This window comes from Carassius gibelio, chromosome B3, assembly GCF_023724105.1.
Source record: "Carassius gibelio isolate Cgi1373 ecotype wild population from Czech Republic chromosome B3, carGib1.2-hapl.c, whole genome shotgun sequence".
In the NCBI taxonomy this organism is placed as follows: Eukaryota; Metazoa; Chordata; class Actinopteri; order Cypriniformes; family Cyprinidae; genus Carassius; species Carassius gibelio.
Window position 1 is genome coordinate 45364077 of NC_068398.1, and position 12510 is coordinate 45376586.

General features: G+C 38.6%; 2 protein-coding genes across 3 annotated transcripts in view; one reads left to right on the top strand and one right to left on the bottom strand.

Annotated features, from left to right (window-relative positions):
* LOC127952758 (guanylate-binding protein 1-like) overlaps nt 1-9858 on the top strand; it is a 95979-nt gene extending 86121 nt beyond the window's left edge. Inside the window, exons 1-10 of one of the 2 annotated variants that reach the window (XM_052551473.1) lie at nt 1655-1789; nt 2374-2553; nt 2642-2769; nt 3900-4009; nt 4959-5143; nt 5806-6048; nt 6592-6872; nt 7181-7393; nt 8141-8243; nt 8778-9858. In XM_052551473.1, coding sequence (XP_052407433.1) covers nt 2379-2553; nt 2642-2769; nt 3900-4009; nt 4959-5143; nt 5806-6048; nt 6592-6872; nt 7181-7393; nt 8141-8243; nt 8778-9274 — 1935 coding nt within the window. In that variant the 5' untranslated portion in view covers nt 1655-1789; nt 2374-2378 and the 3' untranslated portion in view covers nt 9275-9858. Of the gene's footprint in view, nt 1-1654; nt 1790-2373; nt 2554-2641; nt 2770-3899; nt 4010-4958; nt 5144-5805; nt 6049-6591; nt 6873-7180; nt 7394-8140; nt 8244-8777 lie in introns of those variants that run through there. The other variant, XM_052551471.1, reaches the window with a different exon arrangement.
* Nucleotides 1-12510, bottom strand: part of LOC127952767 (gastrula zinc finger protein XlCGF8.2DB-like) — a 270368-nt gene that overhangs the window by 155189 nt on the left and 102669 nt on the right. The gene's annotated exons all lie outside the window — the stretch shown is intronic.

Sequence of the window (12510 nt, forward strand, 5' to 3'; positions counted from 1 at the left end):
TGGCATTGAATAGGAGATTCTCCATCAACATCCGAACAGGGAAGTGAGTAGCATTGGGTAGCGTTAAAATGTTATCCATTCCGCTTCTGCTTAGTGATTCTGATTCTTTTCAGTTCCCAGTTTCGATTTTAATGTGATTAAATTATGATGTCAAACATTTATCCTGTGTCTCTCTTTCTTTTGCCAACCATTTATTGGAGCTGAATAGCATTAACCATTTGTTAAGAGCTGCTTGTGTGCAAAATAGAGTTCCCCTCCCCAATGGAAGATGAGGTTCTCTTATGATTCGAAAGGAGAAACAGATAACTAAACAAAACACACGTCATTTATGAATGAATGATTCAATTACTCACTCAAGATGCACTTGTTTCATTACTGGATGATTCAGCGTTCATGAACAAATATCATGTATGATTCCAATACATTTTAACAGCCCCTTTTTCGCCACCTACTGGCACAACAATGTAATCAATAAATCTTCATTTGAAGAGACAAATTACTTTCAAAATGTGATGTACTCTTATTTGAATCGCTTTCATGAACATTTAGTTTATATCCAAACTTTAAATTTGTATCCCAGTGCTGAATAAATAAGCTTTCCTTTGATGTATGGTTTAATAGGACAATATTTGGTGTAATACAACTTTTAAAAAATTACATTTTCATAGATTAATTATTTTTTTTAATTAATTATAATTCTTTTATTTTCCTATGGAAACAACTGTAGTGTGATAAGGGGTGAAAGCAGCAAAAACTTTGCTCCTCCTGCATTGCTCCTGCATCACAACACTTCATTTATGATGAAGATCCAGGCGTAAGTGTGTGGATAAACGCACACACCTTGTCCTCGAACAAGCTGAATGATGGGGACCAGCCAAAGCTTGCTGCAGTTTTAAAGAGGGTTTTTAGAGGGACAAAGTACAAATTTAGGGGTGCTGAAATGCCCCTGAATAGGGCCTACTGACACCCCTTTGGCTCATGTACCTACAGCTCTTATCAGGCACTTCACTGCTCACTGAACAAGCAGAAGACGCAGGCACAAGTGCTTGACAGTTCAAGAGTTTCGATAGTTTTGAATTAAGTTGGGTTTTGTATGTAGTTTTTTTTTTTTCAAGATAAATGTGAAGGTTTTTTTTCTTTTCTCAATCAACACTATTTTTGTTTGGGCCACCCGTTCCACCAACAGCAGCTGGTCATGTGTTTTCCAGTTTGCAGCTGCTGATTTTGAAAGTGAAACCAAAAGTGAAACTGCACATTGTTGTTTGCTCATTCAATAAGGAAAAGTTATTGGGAATTTCCATTCAGTGTCATCAGAAACAAGGTTCACAGGTTAAAAATGGCAATCTTCTGTACTCTTCTTATTTCTGGAGTATCACAGGTCAGCTTTTGTTGTTCATAGCTCAGATACACAAGATGTCATTCCAATCTGTGTGATACTGTACCACAACAAAGAAAAGCATCGTATCTTTTTATGTGGCTGCTCATTCTGGAAACAATCCAAGCTTCTTGTACCTGCAGTCACATGTTTTTCAGTTCGCAGTTTAAAAAAAAAGGGAAACTAAGAGTGAAAAAAGAAATTGCACATTGTTGTTTGCTCAGTCAATAGGAGGAGCTCAGATCAGTGACAGAGACACACTGAGAGACCAGGGACCGCCCCTAACTCACTCTCGACCAATCAGCACCCAGAGTCTGGAGCGGAGGGTGTGTCTAAGAGACACTGGTAGAATATCAGGAAGCTACGACATAAACACAACTCAGACTGAAGTTAAACTGGAGAGAAGTAAATCAGGTAAGAGCCGTTCCTTCATTCAGATTATTAAAGCACTTGTGCTGCTCTTATAACGGCAAACAATCAATGTTCAGTGTTTTACAGTCAGCATCAGCACAAAAGCAGATTCTTCCTGTTTGTTTTTGCTCCTGCAGTTGATCATGTGTGATTATTTGTCTTGAGATTGTGTTGGCAATTTAATATTAGGACTCAACGAGTGTGTGTTAGTGAACTCTAAATCTGACTTGTCTTCATAGATGTTCTGTCCATTTTTTGTTAAAGCTTCAAAGGTCTTTGTTTATGTCACATGATTAACTTCTCTAGTAAAACCAGTATCAGTTAAACCCAGTCTGCTTATAGATTGTAGCTGGGCACACACAAATCTGACAGCATTTACAACAAATCTGTGTGTTTCATTCAGCCTGCTAGTGTAATCCTTTGGGAATATGTGTTAATGCAATACTAAAACACAACATTTACCCAGAGTTTCTGAACAGAAAGAGGAAATGCTCATGTGGGGAGCTACTGTACTGTGTAATGCAGGATTATTGGAGTATTTCTCAATGCAGTTGATTAAAGGAAGTGAAATGTGTTTGTGTCTCCAGTGGCCATGGACAAACCAGTGTGCTTGATTGACACGGCGTCCGATGGGAAGCTGTGTGTCCAGCGGTCAGCGTTGCAGGTTCTGGAGCAGATCCAGCAGCCCGTGGTGGTGGTGGCCGTGGTGGGTCTCTACCGAACTGGGAAGTCCTACCTGATGAATCGACTGGCAGGGAAGCAAACAGGTCAGCAGCACTGATGTCATCCAAACACTCGTGTCCTCCAGATAAGTGCATGCAAGTCATTGTGGGGTTTCTGGTGTGTGGTTCTCAGGGTTTGCACTGGGCAGCACAATCGAGTCCAAGACGAAGGGCATCTGGATGTGGTGCGTGCCTCACCCCACTAAACCAGGAACCACTCTGGTGCTGCTGGACACCGAGGGACTCGGAGACGTGGACAAGGTGAAGTAACAGCCTCTATAGTCTGGAAAAAAACATTTACATAAGCATTTTGATGGGAAAATGTGCAGGCAAGAGTATCTGGTACACGCTGATAGGCAGCTGGTTTCAGATGTTCCTGTGCTTGTGTTCACGCTCTGTGTTAAAGGTCCTGAGCGTTGTCTCCTAGTGGAAGTGTTGTGTGTCTCGGGCGTAGTTGCAAACAACAAGGGCAGATTTGATTTGACTAAAAACTAAATAAACTAAATAGGCTAGTGTTATATAGTGTTATTTGCTATTTATCATTTTATAGCTTTATGATTGTAATTCGTGCAGTTTTCATGACAGACACAGTTAACTATGACATTAGGCTGACAAACCAACTCGTACATGCTTGCTCTGGATTTTTATTTATTTATATCTCGTACAAATCTGGGAATTCCTTTTGTATTTTAATGATCTTCATCATGCTGTCAGCACTCAGTGAAATGTTCTTTTGGTTGTTAATCTGCCTGGTAATGGGTTATTGCTTTCAAGAATGTAGATTATATCTTATCTTTGGCAGCGGTGAGTTTTGTCTGCCTCATGTAGGAGATTACGTGGGTGTGGTTCGGCTCACGGTTTTTGCTGTCGTCATTCGGTATGATTGGAGAACTAGAACAATCTAATGCAACAAAGAAAGATATAAAGATAAAGATACAAGACAAAGATATAAGAATGTGACCGAGATGACTGATTATTCTGTTCCCCTAATCTGATACTCTACAATCACTTACTAAATAACTGCCAGGGAAGCAGATAGTCAGTTAGTGTCAAGTCAAGTCACCTTTATTTATATATTTATATATTTATATATACATATTTATATAATACATTTCGTCAAAGAAACTGAACAACATTCTTTATGAAAACAGTGTGTCAATAATGCAAAATGATAGTTAAAAGCAGTTCATCATTGAATTCAGTTATGTCATCTCTGTTCAGTTAAATAGTGTCTGTGCATTTATTAGTCAATGATATCCCTGTAGATGAAGTGACCCCAACTAATTAACTTTAGGCCTCAAATAGGAAATGGTTATTGTCTGTAGGCTGTCAGGAGTCTATGTATTTCATTCTTGCGATCTCAATTTTTGTCAAATGATCGTCTGTCTCAGGGGGACCCGAAGCATGATACCAAGATCTTGTCTCTGTCTGTCCTTCTGAGTAGCACACTAGTGCTGAACAGCCAAGGGACGATCGACAACAGAGCTATTGAGGAACTGCAGTATCCTTCCACTCCTACATTATACAGTACTCTTAATGGTTCATTAATTTTCTGTCCATGTGTGGTTTGACCTGACTTTGTTCTGTGTAGAATGGCGGGAACAGCATTATTAAACCTGTAGTAGTAAGTTCAAATATCCATGGTCTAACTTTCCTGCCTTTTCCGGGGTTTGATTGAATTTAAACAAAAATGAAATTTTCATATATCCTCATGAAAAATACTAAAAAATTTGTAATCTGTGGAGTGGAGGGCAAAAAAAGGAGACAACACAACAACAGCTTCTGATCCAGTCAGCGTTATATAAAAGGGTTTTGAAAAACAGTTTCACAAATGCTCTTCAAAAGGGAACGTCTCGGGTTATGCATGTAACCATGGTTCCTCGAGAAGGGGAATGAGACGCTGCTTCCCAGACAAGACGTTTTGAATTATGTTTTTTGCAGGTGCCCTTTTATACTCCTGTCATGACGTCATGGGCTGCCAGTGTCAAGTTCATTATCATGTTTGGACTCATACTTCAGACACCAGTCATTCTGAAGACATTCCTCAGATGCATGCAGTGTCTCGTTCCCCTTCCCAGGGAACCATGCTTACATGCGTAACCTGAGACGTTTTTATTGTACTGTTCTCTGAGATCCATTTACTCTTTACTCTTTTGGTATTGTATTATGCCAGTCTAGGTGGGGAATGGATAAGTTTGGGAACCCTTTTATTACACAAATATACTCCCATCCTGTGATAGCTCAAATAAATGCACAATTTGGATTGTGCATTACAAATGCAACAGCATATGCACGTATATTTTCAGTTTCTTTCAAGACCAGTTATATGCTATTCAAGGAGCTCTGGAACTGAAGGAATACATCATTATTGACACCTCTAGCTCTCTGTTTTCTCTATGGCATTAAGATGTTCCCTATTTGCCTAGTATCCAAACCTTAACCAACTACAGATATGTCACAGAGTTAACGGAGTACATCAAGATCAAATCTGATGACGATGGAGAGGACTCAGAGTTTGTCAAGTTCTTCCCCAGTTTCATCTGGGCCGTGAGGGACTTCACCCTCGAACAAAAAATAAATGGCACTTACGTGACCGAGGACCAATACTTGGAATTTGCCTTGAAGCTGAAACCAGGTGATATGCAAATTGAGCTTTTATATCATCTGACCATAAATTAGAAATATAGTCAGCCAGTTAAATAATATTAAAGTGCCCTTATTATTGATTTTTGAAAATGACTTTTTATGAAACAAGTCATTTTAAAATGAATCCCAAGCCATTTCATGTTGACATCAACATGAAATATAACTGTATTGGTCACCCACTTGTTGCGTGCGCAGACCTGGGAAAACTAGATTTTTGCGTTGGTCTGAATGAAAATGCAAATAATTTTTTGCCACTAGGTGCCACTTTTGGAGCGATAAAAGATCACAAACATTGCTTTAAATAAAATCGACCAATCGGACCAATCACCACAGATTAGTGTAATGCAAAGGAGGGGTTTGGAAAAATGAATTGTTGAGTGAATCATTTGTGAGTTGTTGAGCAAATAAGGTAAAAGTAAAAGCAGATTATAAGACCATGAAAGTGTTTTTGACTTTGCATTTATGTAAACCTGTCGTTGGGGACTCCAAAACCAAAATATGAACCTTTTATAACCCATAATAGGGGCACTTTATTAATAATTAAATATAATTTCTGCAAAAACATGCAAGCATTTGAAAGCAATTGGGAATTTAAATTTATTGAGCAACACTGTATTTTGCTAATATCTTTGACAAATGCATCTTTTAAAGGCTCTTCAAGAACTGTCAACGAGTTCAACCTTCCACGGCACTGTATCCGAAATTATTTCCCATCCCGGAAGTGTTTTACTTTCCCTTTCCCAACCGCCCCAGAGAAAGTGTCTCATCTGGAGAGCCTGGATCCTGCTGAACTTTCCCCAGATTTTCAGGAGGTCACGCAACGTTTCTGCAACTTTGTCTTTGAGAAGAGTGAAGTAAAGAAGCTGAAGGACGGATACACAGTCACTGGCAGAGGTGATACAACAGGATTTTTTGAAATGATGTGACATAACAAATTTGCAATTATTGAATAGAACTGAAAAGTTACAATAATAAGAAAAATATATATAATATAATATAATATAAAGAATTAACCATAAAATACAACCAATTTTATGGCTTATTCTTTTAAGAAGTAGAAAAGAAATGTCTGCGATATGCAGCTGGAGTTGATTTTACAGAGCAGTTCCACTGGCAATAAAAGATCTTGGCCAAACATTTATACAACTTTTCATGGAAATAATTGTTGTGATGTTGCATAACATTGTCACAACAATGGCTCAACAAAAGCGCAATATGAAAAAGGCGGTCCAAGGAAAAATTTTAAAGTGTGCGATTTATTTTTGTACAGGCAGAGTAAAGTCGACATCCCAAAGACTATCAATAGTGATTCAAGTCTAAAATGTTAAACATTTACTTATTTAATCCAGATTTTTGTCCAGGCAGTGTATGTATACCAGTAGGGTTTCTGAATTGAATGTCTTGAGTTAATGTTGTTTTGTTTCTCCTTCCCTGTAGTCCTGGGTCAGTTTGCGAAGACGTATGTAGACACGCTTTCCAGCGGTAAAGTTCCCTTTCTGGAGAACGCTGTGATGGCCATGGCACTGATTGAGAATGAGGCTGCGCTGAAGGAGGGGCTTGAGGTGTACCAGAGTGGCATGGAGAAGCTGAAGAAGTCCTTCCCTCTGGAACTGAAGGAGGTCACATCAGAACACCAACGTCTCAGCAGGACTGCAACACAGGTCCTAATGAAGCGCTCCTTTAAGGACACAGAGGGGACGTACCTGAAATCTCTAGAGGTGATGACCTTTCAATAATTATCTACCACTAAATTGTTATTAAACATAATGGTCATGCAAAAGAGTCTAAGTTTACAATAGGTATAGGTACAACTGGTATATTTGGCCAGAAAGCAGTGACTCCATTCAGTCATTTTCTTATTTTTTGAGGGGGGTTGGTTAATGAGTGATATGTCTCTGACATTTTAACCATTAAAAGAAATCTAAAGGCACCCTCACATTCAGCTTTTGATTCAAAGGTATTTTGAGTCATTGTAGCCTCTAATGTATGGTGTTATTTTTTGTCTCTATGTTGTGTGGTGTTGCAGGAAGGCATTAATAATCTCTTTCATGGATACTTGTGTCAAAATGAGGAGGCTTCAAAGAAAAGATGTGAGAATATTTTGTCATCCCTCTCTGGAACAATGACAGAGAAGCTGAAGAAAGGATCCTATGCCATACCCGGTGGTCATCTTCTCTTCTCCCAGGACCTTGAAGACATTGTGAAGAATTATAAAATACAAGCCAATAACCAAGTCAAGGTGATTATCACTGTTTGACATTGATGTCTCACACAACCTGGCCTTTTAGATAATAAAGGGTTAATTCACCCAAAAATGAAAATTAGCCCATAAATTACTCGCCCTCAAGTCATCCTTGATGTACATGACTTTCTTCTTTCAGACGAATCCAGTCAGAGTTATATTAAAAACTGTCTTTGATCTTTCAAGCTGTTTAATGCCACTCAGAGGGTGTTGCATGCATCAGTCCAAAAGAAGTAAAATAAAAAGCGCCCATCAAAAACCCCAAAAAGGGTCTCACAAGGTTCCGGGGGATGTCCAAGGCATCCTGAAGTGAATTGATGTTCTTTTTGTAAGAAAAATATCCATATTTAAAATGTAATAATCACTTTGATGTAGCTTTCGCCAATAGTTATTGGCATAAATTTGTACATTTAAAGTTGTATTTTTTTTTTATTTTTGGCCCAAAATGTATTTTCGATGCTTCAACAAATTCTAACTGACCCTCTGATGTCACTGTTGAGACATGGACACTGGTATGGTAGACTCCACTGCTTGTTGATTTGGACAAAAGCAAAATGTCTTGTTTTGCTGCATTGTTTTATGTGACAAAAAAATGTCAGTTGTGATGTAAAACCAAATTCCATGAGACTCATGCCCAATGAATAGTTGACCCAAGCATTAGTAGTAGATGTAATGTTTTGATAGTACTAGTCACAGATATGTGGTAGTGGCGGTTCATGTTATGTGGTTTTGTGGTGTCCACAGGCAGAAGACACACTTGAAGAGTTTCTGAAGCAGAAGTTGGTGGAGTCTAATGCAATTCTGCAGGCTGACAATAAACTGACGGAGAAGGAGAAAAAACTAATGGGTGAGAGTCTTTAGCATGAAACAATAGCTACTTCTAGAGGAGAAAATGTTCATCAGAGAAATGGTGCCTTCTTTACACTGAAACTAATACGTTAATAATCAAATGCAGTGTAGTTTCTTGCTACCAAATATCGTTAGTATTCACTAGTTCTGAAGAAAAATGCACAAAGTCTGGATAGCACAAAAAAACTAATTGTTATTTTCAAATCTGATTTAAGACACTTTTGCAGGTGTTTGAAAATGCATCTCCGAATGGACGCTCCAATAAGTAAAATGTTTGTTTTATACTTAGCATGAAACTGATTCAAAAACATTTTAGTATATTTATCTTCACTAGGATGAACATGGTCTTTATCTCATGTTTCCAGCACTTGATGTGATCTGCAATGTGCAATGCATTTCCACCAATTTGTAACCTAAATAATACAGATGTCTGCCAAATTAAGAAAGTTGTGCTAACAATGTACACTCTAACATGAAAGTCATTAAAACTTATACTAAACGTTATAACTTTTGCCTAATGGTCTTCTTCCAGAGGAAAGAGAGAAGGCCATTCTCCTGGCTCAAGAAATAAACACCAAGGAACAGAAGCAGCGACAGCTGGAAGAGAAGATGGAAACCGAGAGGAGGAGTAATGAAGAGAGGATGAGACAGATGAAGGAGAAGATGGATGAGGAGATCAGGCTTCAGAGAGAGGAGGCCGAGCGTGCCATGGACAGCAAACTGAGGGAGCAGGCCGCACTGATGGAGAAGGGCTTTAAGGAGAAGGCGGACAGGATGAGCCAGGAGATTGAAGAGTTCAGGACGAAGAATAGAAACACAGAGAAGGAAACTCAGAAACTGTTTGAAAAGATGTTCACAAACATGAACAAAAGACACGCTGATACTATGAATCTGTTGCAGAAGCAACACAGCGAGCAGATGGAGGCGATCAGGAGCATGCCGAGGCCTTCGTCTAATCCCTTCGCTCTAGTCTTAAATCTGCTAGTCGAAGGTCTCGGTGTCTTTGCCGCTGGCTCACGTCGCTGTTAAAGCAGCCATCGATCCCTGGCAGACACTTACAGACAAAGCAAAGTATTAGTTATGGAGGCTGCCAATCAGGGTCCCATCCCCATCATCGGGAGCAGGTGGAGTTCAATGTCTTCCCCAAGGATCTTTCAACGTATGGATTTATACTCTGAAACTTGAGATTCCAGTGGTGCTTGTTTCTTCAGTAGTAAATCCACAAAAATCTTGCCTTGTCATGGTGTTATTACACAACTGACACATCCTTCATCATATCATGCTGTTTGGTTTATGAGTAACAGGCTTGAGGATGGAGGAGCGAGTACATGAGGAATCATCTCTTGAGAAGCACCTGAAGTCTATTTCTTTAGCCCATACCTCCTCCATTCAAACCCTTACAATCAGCTAATGCACTGCCACATTCTTTTCTGATTGGATTAACGTTTTTGTAATTAAGATCAAAGTATTTGTTTAATAAAGCCATGTGGCAGTGTTGTTATCTTCAGCAAAGTGTTAAAGCCATTTTACCAAAAATTATATTTGTTATTTAATGTATGTATTGAGTTTTAAAATACAGCTCAAACTCAGGCCAAATAAAATACTCCACAATACTTGAAGGGTGTATTTCTTAAAGTTGTAGATCAGGGGTTTCTGAACCTGCTCCTGGAGAGCTACTGTCCTGTAGATTTCAGCTCCAACCTCAATCAAACACACCAGAACCAGCTAATCAGGGTGTTCAGGGCTACCTGAAGTCTGCAGGATGGTCCTGTTGTAGATCGAGTAGCTCCCCTTAAAGCAGTGGTTCCCAATCCCGGTCCCGCAGAACCCCCAACACTGCACATTGTCTCTCTATTCAAACACACCTGATTCAACTCATCAGCTCATTAGTGGAGACTCCAAGACCTCAAATGTGTGTCAGATTTAAAAGCTGTGATTGCCATTCACTTCCATTGTATGACTGACAGATTGCAGCAGTTTGAATTAAAAATCTTTGTGTTATATTGAAGAAACAAAGTCACATACATCTTGGAATATACAGAAAGCTGGAGTCTGGGCTCTTATGAAGTTGTGGTATACATAAAGAAATAGATAACGGATCTAACACAAAATTTAGCCCGTCTCACACCCAACTAAATGATTTAAATATATTGCTTATCCTGCCCTAAAAGACCATAAACATTGCAGACAATATCTGAAGTAAAAATTAAGTTACATACACAACATGGTGGATCGAACACACAAATGCCTTTCTGATGGCAGCTTATACTATCTCTTTTAGTGTTGGGGAAAGTTTCTTTTAAAAGTAATGCATTACAATAGTGTTACTCTCTAAAGTAACTTAGTTAGTAATTCAAAAGTAATGTAATGCATTATAGTAAATGCAAAAGCCCTTTAACACCACAAGTAAAAAAACAAAAAAAAAACCTAGTTTTATCTATTAATGGATGTATACATTGATGTTCACTTGTACTTGAAATAGAACACAGATAATGCTTTTACATAGATATACAGAAAAGTTAAGTGTTTAATATATACTTATAACAAAAAAAACTGTAAATTAAATAATGTGAAGTTAATCAAAACAATATGGGGTACTTAAAGAGTTGATATTTCAACATAGTGAAGTCTGGAAATTTCTCTTTTACTCTCTGAATGTGTGGTTCACGATTCTCACTTGGGTTTGCGGTTCAAGTTTTTCACAATACGGTTTTTCAAAGAGTTTTGGGGGTTTCAAGAATCTTTGGGTTGGCTCTTTTTATTTTTCAAGACTTGTTACCAAGCTTGCATTTCATGCGTTTTGGGAAGATTGTGTTTGGGACGCAAGCAAGTTGAGCAGCAAGCAGTGTAGCGGCGTTTGGGGGTTAGCAGCCAGCTTGTTTATGGTTAAGAAGAGAAGGAATAGAACGGTAGAGATTGAAGCATGATAAGAGTTTGAGTGAAAAATAGATATAAAAAGGTATGGAAAAGACAGGGCAGGAAAGGACCATAAAACTCACACAAATCAGGCTGTTCCTTTAAGCTGAGAAACTAGAAGTCAGCTACTGCCAGTCAGATTATTTACCGCAGAAGATACAGTAGCATATTTAAAGATAAGAGGGAGAAATCACTTACATGATTCACTAATATATAAAAGTCTGAACTTACATGTATGGAAAAATGATGCACAGTCATTAAAACAAAATCTTTATTTACTAATCGTAATACAATTTAAATAAGGCCTTGACATCCCAAACAAATGAAATGTGCCTGTAAGCTTGGCCTGCTTATGCAGTCCCAGTGGTACCGGGCCGTTGCAAGAGTCATATGCAATCTAAACAAAGTCAGATTTACATCACATGAATGAATACGGTAGTGCAACTTTAAAATAGACTGTAGTGGTAATATGCAGTATAATATAACTAATCTAACATACCCAAGTGTCTACCTGGTCTGGTGTGGGTTAGGATATTGTTCTCCTCAAGCCAGGCACAGGTTATCCAGAGGTGCTGTGGAAGGTAATCAAGGGGACTATATTCCTTATAAAAGTCGTAATACATTATACCTTTTTAATATAATGAAGAAAAACCTGATTCATTCAGAAGGCATAGACCCAGGTCTTCACGCATCTGTGCAATGTTTGCGTCTGTGCAGGAGAAGGTCAAGTCTCCCCCAAGAAGTGCTTCTGCAAACTAGAAGATGGGTGAGTGCAGGTGGGGGAGTGAACAAGTATAATGCAACTTATATATATAAAAAAAGATTGTTACAGCATCTTACCTTAACACACACGTACACCCCACATGACGTGGCATCTGGTAGTGGTTGTGTGGGAATGTGCCACCTCCATGTGGCACCCTTGAAACCCTTTTTGTCCATGAAACCCCTTTTATAGAAGAAAGAAACATCTGTATAAAACCCAAATCTTTACCTGATGAGGGTTCTTCATTTCTCACCTCGCAGACTTAAGGCAGTGAGCATCTTTTCTCCTGCCTTCACCACAGGGAGTTCATATAAATTATACTTCTTTCATGAGGATATATTACCTGGCAAGACACTGGATTTCTTCTTTTAAGATTAAAAGATAAATTCATTCTCTTATAGTGTAGAAAAACAGACATCATAGTGTAAAATAAACCAGCGGTGTCCAGTGGTGACCCTTATTTACAGATCCCACCAGCAAATCATATACCTGCAGATTCATCTATGGGTACACAGACAATTACACATGAAACATGAACATTTATGATCATCACATCAAAATAAACAACAAGCTTGTTTACCTTCTT